Source organism: Streptopelia decaocto (assembly GCF_964273445.1).
Source record: "Streptopelia decaocto genome assembly, chromosome: 11".
Taxonomy (NCBI): Eukaryota; Metazoa; Chordata; class Aves; order Columbiformes; family Columbidae; genus Streptopelia; species Streptopelia decaocto.
Window position 1 is genome coordinate 1,561,014 of NC_138666.1, and position 18,386 is coordinate 1,579,399.

At 51.7% G+C, this 18,386-nt stretch overlaps 1 protein-coding gene across 2 annotated transcripts in view; it reads right to left on the reverse strand.

Annotated features, from left to right (window-relative positions):
• Positions 1-1,763, reverse strand: part of ZNF423 (zinc finger protein 423) — a 218,081-nt gene extending 216,318 nt beyond the window's left edge. For both annotated transcript variants that reach the window (XM_082062694.1, XM_082062693.1), the window contains exon 1: positions 1,303-1,763. In XM_082062694.1, coding sequence (XP_081918820.1) covers positions 1,303-1,342 — 40 coding nt within the window. In that variant the 5' untranslated portion in view covers positions 1,343-1,763. The remainder of the gene's footprint in view (positions 1-1,302) is intronic.
• Between the last annotated feature and the right edge of the window lie 16,623 nt (positions 1,764-18,386).

Consider the following 18,386-nt stretch of genomic DNA (forward strand, 5'->3'; position numbering starts at 1 on the left):
GAGCATCCCCTAGAAATAGCTCTGGCTCTGCCCTTTCTTCTGCCCGCGGACTGGAACGTTCATCTACCAATTAGTGAAGTGGCTCCTTTAGCAGAGGTTGTTGGGATGGCGGAGGGTCACACCGCCACGCTGCAAACCTGCCCCCCAGCACAACGCTGGAAGTATCGTTAGGCTGGGGGGAACATGATTCGGGGGTTCGGATAAAGACGAAGGACTTGACAAAAACTTCCTAAACATTTGAAGCACGTACAACTTACATTGCAATCATCTATTAAACAGTGGATACTTCACAAATAATATAAAATGGCCCTGGATGGCGTTTCGATTCCTTCTTTAGCGGGTTGATTAACTGCACGCTGATTTTGTTCACCGCCAAGTTACTTAATTACAAACACTTCAGACTTTTTGTTTCATCTTCTGGGTATCCGAATTTATGATCCTTTTGTGCTGCTACAACAAAGCCCCTGGACCACTGAGTTTGTCACTTCTGCTTTGTGCAGAGGACAATAAAAGCTCAGGCCAGACCAGCTAACCTCCCCGCCGCTGGGAGCAAAAGGCTTCCGAAATCACGCCTTCCCCCCTCGCACCACTTCACTTCAAAGTCAAAAAGCTGGCAAGGCATGCAATACAGCACGGGATGGCCACGGCCCCCCCTTTACGTTTCGCCAGCAGTTTTCTTATAAACAGGAGGTTTTAAACACCCCTTTTGCTGTGGATGGTGAAGAACACCCGAAGTTTAATGTTTAACCTTTACTAATGCAGCCCTGACTAAATTTGGCTATTGTTTCTTCAAGCCCAAGCAAGTTTTCAAGTCCTATCTATCAAACCGCTTTTAATTCTCCCCTTCTTTCACCACCCTTGCGCGCATTGGACAGCGGGAGGAAACAGACGGCGCTACTATTCCCAATCATAAAGAAACACTAATTTCAAGCTCAGCGGCTAAAACACGAGTGTGCTCCGAGCATCACCGCCAAAACTTTCCTTCCTTCCTTCCTTCCTCCCTCCCCCGCCCCAACGATGCTACCGGCTTCTTTCATCAATTATCGCGACACGTGTCGCCAGCGAGTCTCGGCCGGTCCCACGCACGCACCCCCGGCACGGACGGCGTCGGCCCCGCGTGGGGAGCCCGCCCGCTCCGGGGATTAGGGGGGGGGGGGGGGGTCCGCCACCACGGGCCCTAACCGGGGGGGGATTCGCAATCCCCGCCAAGCCGGGACCCGGCCCTGATTGGCCGCGTCGCGGCGGCGGAGGCGGCGGCGGCTGCCCGGGGCCAGGCGGCGGGGCCCGGCGGAGCGTCCTTACCTTTCACCGAGCGGGGCTTGGCTTGCTTCCTCCTGGACATGTCCGGGCGCCGGGGCTTGTCCTCCTCCTCCGCGTCTTCCTCCCGTCCCTGCCTTCCCTTCCTCTCCCTGCTTTCTCCCTCTTCCCCCCCCCCGCCCCACCTCCAAACTTTGCGAGGCGAAGCGGCAGCAGCAGCAGCGGGATCGATTATTTGATTTTTCCTCACTTCTATTGCCTGTTGCAATGCGGCAAGTTCAACTCCTCTTTCCAACCCCTCGGGCACCTTCCCCCCGGGGGAAAAAAAAATATATATATAAAATAAAAAAAAAAAAATCACAGGCGCAACAGTTTCAATATTTCTTTCCTACTCTTTTTTCTTTCTTCTCCCCCCCCCTTGGATGTGCAAATACTCCCGACGCAAAGCGAGCCCGGCCTGCGCCCCCACCCGCCTTTTTGTTCTCTTTAAAGTTTGCTGGCGCCCTGCGGCTCTCAGTCCGGCTCACACTTTCGGAATAATTAAAAAAAAAAAAAGAAAAAAAAAAAAGAAAGAAAAAAAAAAGAAAAGTCGAGCCCTGCGCGGGGTCCCCGGCTTTGGGGTGGGGGAGGGCGCGCGGGGAGAATGAAGTGTCTAAACCCCCGGCGAGCAGCGGCCCCGGCAATGCGGGGCGCTCCGGGGGTGCGACCTTGTTGCGATTTTCCTAAATCCTCCCCCGGCCGCGCTCGGCCCCCTCCCTCCCTCTCTGCCCGCTCGCCCCCGGCTGCCTCTCCCTTCCTCGCCCCCGCCGCTGCCCGGGGAGGGCGACGAGTCCTTTTTTATGCTGGCCGCGGGGCCCGAGGGGCGGCCGGCCCGTGTCCCCGGCGCGGAGCTGGGCGAGCGGGCGGGTGGGCTCCCCTCGGCCGGCCGCGCTCGCCGCCGCCTTCCCCTGCACGCACGCACTTCGCGGAACAAGGTAAGTGCTTCTTTGCATCGATGCCGGGGCCGCTAGCTGCCTCCATGGGTTATTCGCTGGAAGGTGGCACCGCTCCTGCCTTCATTGCTGCCGCTGCTGCCGCTGCTGCCCTGGGTTTTTATTTTCTTTAGCTCTCGCCAGCCTCCCTCTCTTTTCTTTGTCCTGGCTCCTTTTCCTCCTCCTGATCTTGCTGCTGGGGCTGCAGTGCAGACACACATAATAAAGCCAGGCTTGGCTGGAAATGTAGCTGAGTCCCAGCAGGAGGATGTGAGGAGTGGAGTCCCGGCGGGGGAGCGCTCTGATCCCGTAGGGAGCCCCGCGCAGCCTGCGCCGATCAGACGGAGAGAGAGCCAACAGCACCGAGCCATGGACGGCCCGGGAAATACAGCGGCCGCCCGCAAAACGCGGACCCGCCGCCGCGGACCGGACTCGCCGCCGCCGCGCGGAGCGGCGCGGAACCGCGCGGAGCCGCCCCCCCCCCCCCCGCCCCGCCCGCCCGGCAGTGGCTCCGCAGCGCGCAGCTCCCGCGGAGCCGGCTCCGGTTGCCTTTGATCTGCAGCGGGGGGGGGAGCGGCGAGATCTACCCCGAATGCGAACGGCTCAGCGGCCGCGGGAAGAGTCTTGTCGGGGGGGGGGGGGGGGTATCCTCCCCCCATCCTTCTGCCGCTCGGCTGCTTCTGGAGAGCTGGAAGGGAAGATTTATTTACTTTGCCTTTCCCAACGTGTTAAATTTAGCAGGAGCTGGAGTCACCAGCGCCTGTCTGCTGTGGGAAGGTTTCTTCTAGAAAAATCCTGAGTGTTTTCAACTTGTTATCCCACCGATCGCTCGGTGCCAGGTCGCAAATGAAATTGCTCAAGATAAACACTCGGTGAGTTTCTTCTCCCACTTAGACGGGGCTCGTTGGTGTCACAGCCTGTGCTGCTCTGCAGGAACAAGGAGCTTCCAATGCTTTCTGTGCCCGACCAGCGCGTGGGGAACTCGCTGTGAGCATCCTCACCCCTGCACGCGATGGGCCCGTGCTACCATGAGAGCCCGCGCGCCTCTACATCCAGACATCAAAGGAGAAGGTGTCTGTAACGGAAGGAATTGGGGCTTATTTGCAGGTGCACCCCGAGCTGGTCGCCCCCGGGCAGCAGGAAGGGACCAGGCGGAGGATGCAGGGCGCTGTGTGAAGATACTGCTTTCCCGCTCGTGATCTTTGCCTCAAAAACATCTTCCTCCTTTCTTTTTTCCCCAAACCCAAACAACTCAGGACTGGGTTTGTCATTTGATCAAGTGAATTCAGTACACAACTCTGAAGATTTTTCCTAACACTGCATCACATTTGAATGGACGTTTAGTGGCAATTTTCTGGTTTCTCACCGTTTGACAGAAACTATTGAGTTTATTAATGTCACAATAAAGGTTTATGGTTCTATCCTACTGTATGACTCCAGATTACCACCATAGACTGGACATAAAAAATGTTTCCTATAACACTGCTATAATCAAGATATACTTCCACTACATCACTGCGCTAAGTATCAATTTGGGGTTCAGAAAGACTAGCCCAGGACAAAGATGGATTGTTAAAGAGCCCGTGGCCGTGATTCCGATCCCAACTAAAAAATGGGGATAACACTAATCAAGGGAGATTCACCGTTACAAAACCCGATGCGATTCCAGTCTCTACAAAGACATAAGCAGTGTTGACATGGAAAAAAAATTGTTGTGATATTGATACACTGAAAAATCCACCTGGGATGGTTGGTGAATTTGGTCAGCGTGACCCGAGATTCATATCCGTTCAGCATCAGAGTCAGATCAGGAACTGAATTACTCCTGTATCCTCGTCTTATTGGAGAGGCTTAATCCCCAGGCTATCAAATTGTTTCTGTTCTCTCGCTGGCCCAATGAATATTTAATTATTCTTACAAAGCAGAACAGCTTCAGCAGGACAGATTCTCATCCCAGAATGTGCTGGCGGTTGGGCACTCTCAGAGGAGTTCAGAGACCCAAATTCAAATCCCCGTGCAATCAGGCAAAGAGGGGATTTCAACCTTAGTTTTACACATGCCACTTGGCAAGTAATTCCCAATCCTGTTGCCACCCTGAGCCCCTTTGCAATCCAGCGCTCTGCCCCCACATTTTCTATTTTTTTTCATTATTTTAAATGCCACAATTGAACCATTTCTACAACTTTTCCTTCTTTTTCCAATTCAGTAAGAAATCTATGCCTTTTTTTATTTTTCTTTACCTTTTCTTTTTTATTTTCTTTATCTTTGCCAGAGGGCCAATGAGCGGGTTTATTTGCAAGCCCCTACCTGGTTTGGAGCAGCTGTTGGCAAAGTGCAGAGCCTTGGTCTGAGCATCCCAAACCCCTCCCTTGAAAATGGTTCAAGTTCACTCCGTCAAAGCAGCAGCACCCTTGCTTGCCATGTCGAAAAATACCCAGTTTATAGCTAGACATAAAGTGGGACGTTTAATAGTAAAAAAATGAAACACATGCATAAATCTGTCTTTAAATGTAGCACATACATATATTAATTCATCCCTCTCTATTATCTTCAAACCCAGCAATACATGGATTTCCTCCCGGCCCTGCTCTGCCAAGTACATCTCTGTGCCACAGAGTTTTTCAACATGTACCTAAATGCTTTGCCATTGTCACAACACATGGTTTGCGTGTCTCTTCCAGATCTGTGCACAGGGAGTTTCTGGGGTTCCCCCAGCCTCTGGTCCCGCAGCCACTCTTGGGCAAAGAAAGACCCAAAATCTGCTGAACCCCCCAGGGAAATGCGGAGTTCACCCATGCAGGCTCTCTTCCCAACACCAGGACTTAAACTCACATTGTCATTTAAATAGATTTTTCCGAGAGCCGCCTAATAACAAGGGAAGACTTCACAGGCTTTATTAAAATATTTAAAGCAAATGACACCAGCCTGTGTGCTAATTTAATAAAAAGACATTTAATAATTTAATTTAATTATGGTAATTTAAGAATGCAATAAAAATACGTTTTGAATCTATTATCAATCTTGTTTCCTCACAGATGCCTTTCCTTTATATTCTGGGGAACTCTAATAAAAGCACAAAGCCGAGAGTGTCAAAGTGCAGAGCTGCTCTCTCCAGGGGAGAACCAAGAGCCCTCCCGCTGCCCTGGATGACGTCCACATCTCACCAGGTCGCTGGGGCAATTTGGATGCCGATTCTCTTCTTGGAAGCCCGTTTGGGGTTGTCACTGTTCTGTACTGTACAGGACACCGATGACATTTTCAGGAAGATACTACCCATAGCAATGCTAACAACGAGCTCTTTTTGGAAAGTGGTTACACCGTCCCGCTATCTCAGGACGTTGTTCCACCCACAGCAGACGGAGAGCATCCCATGTATTAGCACTTTGGCTTGAGTTTCCCCCAAACAATTATGTTTAAAGCAGAGAGCTGGCACCGACAATGTTATCTCAGGTAGCTCAACCCTGGCAGCATTATAGGAAACTGGTGGTTCAGCCTTGCTATGGGAAATGCAGGCAGGACTACCAGCCTCTCTATAATGTATAGATTTATTGGCATTCAACACTGAGAGCAAAGCCCTATGTATTTCTATATATAGACATAATTATTTTGAAAGTGTTTTTGAATCAGTTTGAAATTACAAGCTATACAAAAATAGCACAGTTTTGTAAAGGCAAAAATAAAAACTTCATGACAGCTGGGATGTTCAGTGAGGACTGAGGGAGTTAGGCACCCGATGGACCAAGCCTGCTTTGAGAAATCCAGCAAGGATTTAAACTTTCCGAAGTCAAAAAGAGGAATATCTGCAACACCTAAAAGGATTGATCTGATGGACACTGACTGACCGGGCAGCACAAGGAAGATCCTCTTAACTGTGTAAAAGAATCAACCTGAAATGAAAGAATATATCATACGCATAGACCTAATTAAGAGATGCTGCATAATATCTAAGGGCACAAAGCTAATGCCCTGGGAGAAGCTGTACAGCAGGTTTGATCGGAGGGTTTATGTAGAGCTAAAAAGACCACGCAAAATGGGAACCAACACCTGCCAAGACCTGGTGCCCACAGCACGTCCACCCCCACCAGCCCTTGGCTCAGCGGGAACTGCTCTGGCTGAGGTTTGACAGAGGTGGGCAAACACCTGAGCTCTCTGCATCTGCAAAGGAATACAGGCGCATACAGCAACCTATTAACAGACTGGATTATTTCTTAAAAGGAGATAATGTTTCCAAAGCACATGGCACAATGCACTCATTCAGCCGAGAGTCAAATGTCACAGTGGATACAGCTGCAAGACAGTGTTGCTCTTTATTTACAGTAAAATATGTCAAATAGGGAACACAAAGGCATCGTCAGGATAAACATGGGACTGGAGCACACAAAGGCAGGCGGCATCCACAGCACATCAGACAACCTGAATAAAAGCCCCAACTACAATGCCAGCCCAGTTTCTATAGTGTTCTTGAGTTAATGCCTCCAAACACTTTACATAAATAAATAACTGGCATCCCACGTTTCAGTCAGAAGAGAGGACTGACATAGCCTGAAATGTTATCCAAGAGCACTGAAAAACAAGGAGGACGTTTCACTGCGAAGCGTGTTCCCTGTGCGTGCATGCCCTGTGCACCAGCATTAGCATTCATACCTGTCTAATAAGCACGGTGATTTTAAATTCCTCTTCACTTGTGTATGGCACTAACTTCTATCAATCACTTTTCCTTGTGCTAAAGGCGGCAGACAATAGTCTGAAATCAGGGCAGAGCAAGTGGTGCAGTTAGGGACACTTTCTGAAAAATACTATCATACACTGGAGCTGAATTTAGCTCAAATTCCATAAAATACCCATCTGTAGAAGAATCACACACACACACCCCTGCACAGTTACAGGAAAACAATCATTACTGATAACAGTGCTAAAGATACAGGCCGTGCAATACCCCACAAATACAAGCAGGTATTTTTCCCTTTCCATAGCTGACCAAGCAAAGTATTCATTTTGGCCTCTGTTCCCATTAGATGGTGCAGAAAACGGTGTGGGAGTCAGACAGAGGATCTGCACCTTGTGACAAAACTGCCCTTAGCATGAAGAATTTTCCAGGCTCTGCAACTGCCTTTTGAATATTCCCACAAAGATAACTTCTAGCATGATACTACTTAACAACTTACAGTGTTTAGTACAAGAAAGTGGCACATTTCCGTATTTTTAACACAGCTCAGAGAAAGTACCTGTGATTGACTTATTCTGGGTTCCTTTTGTCCCTGTTGGGTATGGGTCTGTACTGCTTCTCAAAGGACACAAGGAATAGAAAATGCATTCTCAATTTTAATCAGTTAGAAGAGGGTGAAGCCCTGATGTGCACAGGGTGCTCAGTCACGTCAGGGTCCCTCTGCAGCACCAGCCCCTGGCCCCCACCCACCCTGCAACAACAACTCCAAGGCATTTCTGCCATCAGGATGGGTCACTGCACCTCCTGTCCCGTGAGAGCAGCTCACTGTGCCCACTGAGACCCCTTCTTACCAGGGTCACGATCAAAGAGCTCATCCACTTTCTGGGGCTTTGTTACTTGGGTGGGAGCTCCCCTGGCACTCAACAGGCACCTTGGCTGCTGTCTGACCAGCAGCCGCGGCAAAAAATCCCACCATATAGTATTTATAATCTCATTTACATCTCTGCCAGCGCTGCTGAGCGGGATAGTGTTGAGATGCAGAGGCACAAAGCCGGGCAAACGGGGCAAGAGCCTTCGGGCTGCCCATTCTCCGCCGCCGCTACAAAGGCGTTTAAGCGCACTCTTTCAGCTGAATGCTGTGTACTTTTACATAACTGAAGGAGAACAAATACCCCATTAGCAGATAATTAGCATTTGGACTCCGAGTACTTATTTAAGGTATTATGGATCGACCTCCAGCATTCATTGAGTGATTCATTGTCCCCCATACATCCAGGCATCCCTGTTTCTTTTTATGATTATAAATATCTGTGCCATGTATCTGTGTAATGTTTATGAGATGTTCAGAATGACACTCCAGAGACACATGATATCTCTTTATCCAAAGAAAGGGTTTAGCAATGTTAATAACAGGGAGGCCCTCGCCTTTCCTTACACCTTGTAGCCAAGAAGTCCCATTCACAGTAGTCTGGGACCATCTCTACAAGTGTAAGGTGGATTTCCAAAGCTGGTCCCAGCAGGGCGTTAGGAAGTGCTGGGAGGCCTCGGGGCACACTCACCCCGGGAACTGGACCTGGCAGCACCCACACCATGGAAACTGTCTCCAAATGCCATATCAAAGGCTGCCAAACACCACCCGGGCAGCAGCCACCTGGCCCAGTCTCCCAACAGCAGCCAAAGAGCAACCTGGTGCCAGGGTCTAGGCTCTTACAAGCATTTTAAAACAGGGAAGCACAGCTGCTTTAAAATTCTGTATTTCTGAAGGCTTCCAGTCCACTGTGAAATTCCCAGTGAAACAACAGGAGAAGCGATGGGAAAGAGAGGACCTGTGGTCCCTTCCTGCTCTGCTGTGTGTAAGAAGCAGTCTTGGGCATTCTGCTTCACCTCTCCCCACCTCTGTTTCCTCATAAACCAAAGAAAAAGAGTAATCCTTGGCCACATTTCTACTCCTGCCAGCATTAGCCTGCCATCTACTACTGCTGCTGCTTCTTAAGAAAGTGTGACCAAGGAGAGACGGAGAGACACTCACCCTCTGCACCAAAACCTTCTCAACCTTGAGATCATCTCTACCATGAAAACTGTCACCAACAGCTTTTGGAGACCTCTTGCGTTTCAGCCCAGCAGTATGAGGCCGGTGCTCAGAACCACACTGTAATGTGTCCCAGCTCAGCCCTGTCCCTGCCCAATGTCCCCTTCCCAGGGGAGAAGCAGCATCCCCTCTGCTTCTGCACTCCCAGCCCTGTCCACAGGTCCAGGAAAGCAAAGTCCAAACAGCGACTTCACATTAAAGCGAGCAGCTTGAGGACGGGCAGCCAAACTGCTGCTCTCACCTCCTCTTCCAGCTCCTTCCCACTGCACTGAAGAAAACTGAAACACAAATCAAGTCCTATTCTATAAAATTAATAGTTTCCACTTGCTTCTTTTCTGCGTCTGCCTTCGCTCTGTAATTACGCAAAAAGACACGGCGTACTGCGTGGTGCTATTGATTAACAAACCCCACAGCTGCACAGCCAGACCCCCAGGCAGTTTTAAACCCGTCATTTTAAAGAAAGTTTGTTCTTTAATATTGAGATATTTATGGTCCCCCCTCTGAATCGGTGTGATAACATGAATGAGCTTGTGGTGGGGAGCAGGTAGCAGTGTGAGAACATCCAGTTTTTACTCTTGTGAAAAACTTCTATAGAAATTAAGAGAAAATTGTCTCCTCACAATTGAATAATGTGGGATGATGCCAAAAACCCGGGGGGAAGATCTCATTCTCTATTAAATTCAGTAAGATTTGTCAAGAAGTTTCTGTAGAATCTGCCCAGGTTTTTACAGATCTCTCAGTTTCATCCCTCCACAGGGGTTTGGAAGGGTCACAGAATATTTTGTTGTTATCATCCCCACTGATGTCCGGTTTAAAATCCTATGACTGGCAGGGTTTACTCTTCTGTTATTAGGATTCCTTTCTTAGATAAAAATAAGCCTTACCACTGATAAGACTTACAGTCAGCTGGGCAAAATGGGAGAGGCCAGAGGATATTAAGAAAGCTGGGTTTGTTTACCTTTTTTAAAAATCCTACAGCACATTTTTAAATGCAGCAGTGCAAATTCTCAAAATACATATAACAATACCACTTTTAAAATTGTCCTGTTGTTTCTTTATTTTATTTGCTTATCTGGCTATGCTGCCTGATATCGTTGTGTCCTCCAACCAGGCACCAAACGCTCAGGACCCTGGTGTGCGGTGTTTCCCAGAGCCAGGCACAAACATCCAAGAGAGCTGCAAAAGCACTCGCACACCTGACCCCCGCAAACATCTCCAGGCAACCACCACTGCTGTACGGGGGTGAGCCTGTGCCATGAGGGTGGCTCTGGGCTTTCGTGGGTCAAGCACTGCCACAGGGGTTTTTGCCGTGTCCTGGTGTGCCATGGCACAGCACAGCACCAGAGCAGTCCAAACACTGCCACGCAGCACTAGCATCCTGGCATGCATCAGCAATAGTGTGGCCAGCGGGACTTGGGAAATAATTGTCCCACTCCGCTGGTGAGGCCTCACCTTGAATCCTGGGGTCAGTTTTGGGCCCCTCACGACAGGAAAGCCCTTGAGGTGCTGGAGCGAGTTGAGAGAAGGGAACGGAGCTGGTGAGGGGCTGGAGCACAAGTGTGATGGGAGCGGCTGAGGGACCTGGGGGGTTCAGCTGGAGAACAGGAGCGCAGGGGAGACCTCCTCGCTCTCTGCAATGCCTGAAAGGCATGGAGGGTGTTGCTACCAAGTAGCAAGTGATAGGACAAGAGGAAATGGCCTCAAGTAGCATCAGGGAAGGTTCAGATTGGATATTAGGAAGAATTTCTGCAAGGAAAGGGTTACGAAGCATTGGAACAGGCTGTTCAGGGAAGTGGTGGAGTCACCATCCCTGGAGGTGTTTAAAAGAGGTATAGATGAGGTTCTCGGGGACATGGGTTAGTGCCAGAGTTAGGTTATGTTTGGACTCAATGATCTGGAGGCTCTCTTCCCACCAAAATAATTCAATGATCCTATGCTGTTGCTCAGGCCTGTGGGCCCAGCACGGCAGGCTGCAGCTGGCAGCAGCGCTGAGCTGCAGTGCCGAGCGCCTGTGCCTGCAGCTCCCGAGTGAAAACAGAGCCCAAAGTGGCCATCAGCTCGTCAGCCACGTCACTCGGGGAACAGCACAATATCACCTCCCCACATGTCTTCTTAGAGGGGAAAAAACGCCCTTCTGTGGGAAAGGAGCTCTGTGCATTTCTGCGGCTGTAGCGCCGGTGCCGAGCCCAGCCCCAGGGCAGCGGCTCGGGGAGGGCTCATCGCCGGCTCGGGGGGCTCATCGGCGGCGCAGGGGGGGCGCGGGGGCCACGCTGGGAGCAGCTGGACGGGCTACAGATTCCTGGCGGCGGCCGGCCCGGCGGGGCATAGCAACGGGAGCCGGGGGAGGAACGCGGAGCAGCGGGAGCTGTGAGAAAGGCAGCGGCGCCGCGGGGCGAGGCGGGGGAGGGGGACGGAGGGGGGGACAAGCGGAGGAGGCAGGGGGGGCAGGCCCGGGGGTGCGCAGCGCCGCGGCGGGGTCTCCTGCTGTCAGCCGGGGACGAGCAGCCGCTCCGAAGCGAGTTTTTCGCCATCCTGAGTCGCCGGTCTGTGCAGCGCTGTGATTTGTGCCAGCCCGGGCTCGGTCCCTCGGAGCAGCCCGCAGCCGAGCACAAAGCGCACACATGGCTGCGGCTGCTGCAGCGAGCCCAGAGGGGACGGCCGCGTTCCCCGGGAGCGCACCGAGGAACGTGATGGTGCCCCGGCCCCGCGGGGGGCTTTGCCCTCGCTTTGTGCGAGGGGCAGCCGGGGGGGCCCGGGGCTGGGGCTGGGCTGGCCGGGGGGGCGCGCTGTCCCCCCAGGCCGGAGCGCGGCCCCGCGGAGCCGCGTCGCTCACCCGCTGCCGCCAGCCCCGCTGCGGGGGCCGGGGGTCGGGGCCGCCCGCTGCTCCCCGCGCCGAACCGCCCCCGGCCTGAGGCACGGATTAACTGCACCCCCCCCCGCCCGGTTTTGGGCTGCCAGTTTCACAACCCCGGTTTCCTGGCCAAGGATTTGGCTGCTCCCCCCGCACACACATACACACTCCCGGGGGAGCTCCTCGCTCGGCGCAGCCATTGCTGTTCTGCACTGGGTCCAGCTCCCAAAATGAACAGGCCCTCGCTGGGAACAGTCATTGCCCTGCCGCTAGATTTCATGTCCAAAAGGATGTTTTACTGCACGTGAGTGTTGGTCCTCTGCGTGAAGAAAATGTTAATCAAACTGCAGAGAAGACACAATAGCTGTACAGATACATTAAATATCTAGTTACTATGCGATAAATAATTAATAAAGTTAATCTATTTGACCATACTCTGCTCAAGTCATACCCTTATGACCAATCGATAGCAATAAGACGTAACATTTGTATGAGGCTTCACTTTCTCTGAGTGCTGTGTGATCATTAATAACCAGCAGCTGAGCACTCCCAGTACAGCAAGCCTGGGAAAACTTTGGGAAGTTTTGATTACATCAACAATTCTGCTTTCAGCTTGTGAAATGCTCCTGAAGTGCCCTGGCATATCTGGCACATAGGCTGGGGTTTCCCAATGAAGTTAGGGAAGCTAATTGCAGAGCTCCCATTGACTTTCAGTAGAAATGAGTTCCCAGCAAATTCAGGCCTTTCTAAAACCTCAGCCTTCATATTTTGAAAGCTACACATACATAGTGCCAGGTTTTTCACATTTTCCTAATTCTACCCATGAACATGGTCCTCTCCTATAGAAGAAAGAAAAAAGATGACATAACCTGGTTTAGGAAATGCAGAAGATTGCTTAATTGTATGAAGTTTACAAAACTTGTATAAAGCTTACAAAACCACCACTATGATTTCTGTTTCAGCATTAGCAGGCACCTGCACCTGAAAGAGCTCTGGGCTTGAGGCTACCACAGGGCTGTGAGTCATTTCAGACAGTAGCAACAAAATAGTTCTTGACACACAGCAGTTTGCACTTCTGCAGTGATTTGGAGAGGGAGATTTGTCCCCCCAGGGTGAGACGTGGCATGTGGGGCCGCACTCCTCCCAGGCCGCTCGCCTCTTGTCCCTGGGTGGGCACACACAGGGGCAGGGGCACCAGCCCTTGGAGGCAGCGAATGAGCGGAAGCCAAGACACTGAGTTTTGCTGCAGACCACTTCATTCCAGCTGGGCCAGGCTGCCCACGGCCACAGCTGCCCGCAGGCTTTCAGTGGGCTCAGCCGCCTGCCGCCTCAGGCACCGCCACGGCAGGAGGAAAAAGATGGATTGTCTCTCTGAGGGTCCCTGGCACCAGCCCTGGGATGGCTGCAGAGGTTGGCTGGTGGGTTTTGTCCCCCTGCTCTCTGTTCTGGAGGAGCCAGAGGAAAGGCTGGGGGAGCTGGGGCTCTGGAGCTGGACAAGAGGAGACTGAGGGGGGACTCATTCCTGGGGATCAAGATGGAAAGGGGGAGTGTCAGGAGGATGGAGCCAGGCTCTTCTGGTGACAACCAGGGACAGGACAAGGGGCAGTGGGTGCAAACTGGAACACAGGAGGTTCCACTGAAAGATGAGAAGCAACTTGTTGGGGGTGAGGGTGGCAGAGCCTGGCCCAGGCTGCCCAGGGAGGTTGTGGAGTCTCCTTCTGTGCAGACATTCCAACCCGCCTGGACACCTTCCTGTGTAACCTCATCTGGGTGTTCCTGCTCCATGGGGGGATTGCACTGGGTGAGCTTTCCAGGGCCCTTCCAACCCCTGACATTCTGGGATTCTGTGAGCCACACACCCCAGCCAGCACCAGCACTCTGCCACTGTGCTTCTGTCCTGGTCAGGGTGACATCAGGGCAGGGGGTTGCTCCCAGGCACTCTGCAGCTCCTCTGGCTCCTGGGAGCTAATGACACCTGGGTGAACAAGCAAGCTCGCCTTTTTGGGGCATTTTTAGCAGTTACCTGCCTGGTGACCACAGGATGAAGGCAGCCTAGCTGGATAGGAGCAGGTCACTGAAACATGATGACATTTGGTGACGTGCCAAAGTTTGGCAAGGCAGCCAGTGCCAGAGCATCGAGTGTTCCTAAAGCCGAGGCCGTTGCCCTGCTACAAGCCCACCCTTGCCCTCTGCCGTTCGCTCCACAGTGGATGTGAGCAGGCCCGCAGGGGACGGCACAGATGGCCGTCCCCAAGCGCTGGGGCCACGCTGGGGCTGGACTAAAGAGCCGCAGGAGGATGAACATGAGAGCTTTGTGGAAATATGTATTTTTACATCAGAGTTCTTTGTATATACAAAAAAATCCCACCCTGCTGTGCTAGGAGAAAAAAAAAAAAACCTGTGGGCATTTCAGACCAATCTATTTTATTAATGCAAACTGCCAGATTCAACATGCGAGCCAGGCTGAAAAACAAGGGGCTGGGAAGGAGGAACGTATCCAGGGTAAGCACTCGGCAGGCCCGGCATTTGCATTGCCCCTAGCTGGGAATCAGAAATAGAGGTGGGCAAGGGATAGCGATGCAAAACAAAGATGTCTGTAATTTGGAGTGGGTTTTGCCAGCTCTGCCTGGGGCTGTATTGTACCTGCCTGCTACTTACTGGTCAAAGGAGCAGAGCATTCCTGGGCAAAACAGTAACGACAAGCATGCTCTTGACATGGAAAATGTTGATGGCAACTGCTACTTACATTTGCACACCTGAGTGTGAACGCTTGAAACGCGGCTGGATGCGCGCTGGTCAGCGCGACACTACGGGCTTTATATGGCCAGTTGCTAGCTGCCCCGTATGATATCAGTGTGAAATATTCATTTAATAGTCTGGTGTACAATTTCAGGAGATTTCAAACTATTTCCGAATAACTACATTTCAGAAAAGGTCTGTAAAATGAATTCTCAAGAAAAGACACATGAAAACTTTAAACCCCACTTCATTAAATATTCACGGTGATGTATTTGCTCAGCTCTACTCAGCATCCAAAGAGGGCTGATAAATGCTGCTTATGAGCAGTTCAAACAGCGGGATGGGTCAAAGTAAAAAAGAAAGCAAAATCCCAGGGTATCAGCTGCCAGTACGGGGAATTGCTTGTCCAACAACAGGAAAAAAAAGAGGTTGGGATAAAAGGCTTTCCCAGACAAATGCAAGTGACTCATTCTGATGGCTCGCTCTGCAGGTGCAGACACCGAAGGGCTCCCAGCCTCCGGGTGCCCTTGCAGGGCGCTCTCATCCACTCCCCACCTGGAGGAACTGGCTGCCTTTGGGGTCTCTGCCTCTCCAGGGCAGTCAGAAGGTACAGAATTGCCCGCACAGAAGGCTGCAGGGTCCTGTTCCACTACAGAACTGCGCTGCAAAATCCTCTCACTATTTTTAGTTAGTACAAAACACGTCCGTGCAGTCAGGGCACAGAAGAGCAGAACAATACCGACAGACGGGAGCTGGAGTGGGGACTGAAGTCAGGCTCTGGAGTCGACAGAAGCGTGACCGGGTTTTTGCTGAATATTGTATGGCCTTGGGGCAGTGCCGTGCTACTCGGGCCCTGTGTCCATGTCAAGTGCAGTTACCACTAAAAACTGCGCATTTGAGCGTATGCTGTGAGGAAAACAAGGCTCTTGAATCACTCTGACTCAGTTTCGCCACTGAGCAAATGGAGCCGATAACTGCGCTGTCCCTCTGGGGACTGCGCCATGACTCAGGCTGTATTTGGGTCATAAGAGACTTCAGAGGTCCTTTGAGCAAAAGCACTCAAGTACTGCAAAATACGCCAGGCGCTGGTAGACAGTGACCTGGCAGTAAGGCATGCCAGAACTACGAATTTGTTCTAATCCTTCCTCCCCAGCCGATTCTGTCAGCCCTGCAACCATGTTTGCAGCTCTTCCTTGAACTCGTTCCTGCTGTCGCTATTTTTTGCACACAATGGGGTGCCCAGACCCATCATGCTGTGATCCTGATGAGATCCCGATGCACCCGGGTGGTCTCAGATGGGTGCGAGCCCCGGACCCGCTGGCACCCCCTGCTCCCAGCACCCTCGGGAGCACAAAACCTCACATCAGGCAGAAAAATATCTGTAAATGATGGAAGAGGCTTGGACACTGTCAGAAACCAAGCCATGGAAAAAGCTGGCAAAGAGTTAGTTACTAAATATTTTAAGACCAAATAAACCTGACATTTCAGAGGGCTCCGGTCCACTATTTTTGTTCAAATTACATGTGCATCCTCTGATATACAGCTCTGCAGCTATAAACACAAAACATGAGAGGGACAGAGAAAGAAAAATCATGCTGAACAGGGAGTTATGTACTGTAGGAATGCTGGAGCCTGTGATCTGCGTTATTTCTTTGCTTAAGGCCACCTAGCAACAGCGCATAGGTTAATCCTCCACAGACTGAGCAGACAGCATCAGCCAACAGGAAAACAAAACATCCCTGCTAGACAAAAATCAGAACAAGAATTACCCATTTCAAGAGGGTTGTAGGAACAGGCGGCAACAAATAAGAAAGAGGTATACATGATACTCCTGCAAAAGGAAGATTTCCCTGTGAATGGACTTATTGTCCACCTCGTTATTAAAAATACGAAAAGAGCTTTACAACATTCACAGCAAACCTCTGCGGGGGCTGCAGGAGCCCTGCTCTGCAGGGAGCTGGGGGGATGAGCTGGACCATGGTCAAGGCTGGTTGCCATCTTAGAGAGCGCCGTTAAATGGTAAATAGAGTGTCCTCTAAATGATAAATAAACCCCTGGAGCTGTAACCCTTCTGCCAGGGGCCAGCAGCACCTGCAAGGGCAGGTGCAGATCTCCAGGAGCATCTCTTGGACGTTAAGACATACCATCACCTTCCTAAAGCCATTGTTTGCAGCAGCTCAGCCCCCACTTTGCAGCTCTGCCAGGCTGCCCAGAGCCAGGACATTGTGCTAAAGAGGCCTGGAATTACAGAATTAATTCACCAGGGGATCCCCACCATGCCAGGGCTGCCCTGCGCAGCCACTGTGCTCTGGAGCAGACACCCCATGGGGCTCCCCAGCTCCAACACCGCTGTGCCGGCAGCGCCTGCGTTTTGGCAGCACATGGGGTGGCCCTGGCAAAGCTGCAGCCCAGGAGCTGTGTCCCCCGGCATCGCCCCTGCCTGCGCTGCCCCTCCTGCTGCCCCACCAGCCATGGGATTTTGGAGGAAAAGGGGGTGGGAGGCCAGTGCTCCTCGCCAGCCTGCGGCAGCATCCTGCCTGCCTTCCCCGCACCCCCAGCTGAGCGTCACCTGCCGTCACCACTGCCAGCACAGACGGCACTGTCCCCAGGGAAGCTTCTGACCCAGCTTTTCTGAGGGGTCCTTGTGGCACGGGACACCTTCCCATGCTCGCTGAGGGATGGAAGCCAACGTGGTGCTGCACATACCTGTGTGTCCGGGATGTGATTTATTAGGGGGTTACTGTTGCTTCTTTCTGCTGTTCACCAACAGATGGTAGCAGCACCGCTGCTGTCACGCCAGGCCAGGAGCTGTTGCAGGAGGAGACGACTTCTGCTCCAAAACTTTTCTTACCCGATGAAAAGTCATGCTTGTCCATCCCCTTGCACCCCATTAGCTGAGCTTCTAGAGCTAGCTCAGAGAGCAAAGCAAGTATCTCCCAGCACAGCGCATTCTCAGTTCAAGGCTCTAGGGAGGGACCTGGGCAGCTGATGGAGTTGTGGCTCCATTCACTGAGGCTGGTAAAACAAACGGTGTTCAAGTACACCAGTGACAGCTGGGCTGGACACCCCAAATTGTGACTCCTGGGCTGCAGGGGGCTGCAGCAGTGCCCCCTGCCTGCTCCTGCCCACAACGAGCCGTCCCTAAACCGTGAGCAACACCCAGCTTGAGCACAGGCACCAGCAAGGCTCCAATTAATTACTTCATTTATTATTTACAAATTTAATTATTGGGCAAAATCTGAGCATTTCCTGCCACTGGCTGCACCGTCCGCCTTTGCTGGGCGAGCGCTGCAGCCAGCTGGAGCTTTGCCTGCGCGAGGTCTGGCTAAGACAGAGCTAAGCACACACCTCGGGATCTGCTCTGTGGCGAAGCTGCTCTGCGGAGGAAAAACAAACAAACAACAACTCTGCTCTAGAGGCTTCCCTTAATTCTGCAAAGTGCTTTGCGGCTTGCGAGCGGCTCCGTGTAATCAATAACACCATTAACAAAAGGATGGCCGAATAGCAGCTACCTCTGATTAAAATAGAGCCCTTGGTGGATTGCAGCAAACAGCCATGTAGCCATTTCTCTGATCAGAAGCAATGTGTCATATAATTCATGTTAAAATCACAGCAATAAGGCAGGCTTCCTCGCAGCTGTTCAGAAGTCTTTGGAGGCTGCCATTATACTTCACCTTTTTAATGCTTTACGTATTACAGCTTTATTTTCACCTAAGGCTGTGATCCTAAGCTTCCTCACAGCCTTATCTACAACTCGTATTTCAAAGCCTAATTTTCCTGCCCTCAAACGTAGAATAAAATAGCTTGCAAAGA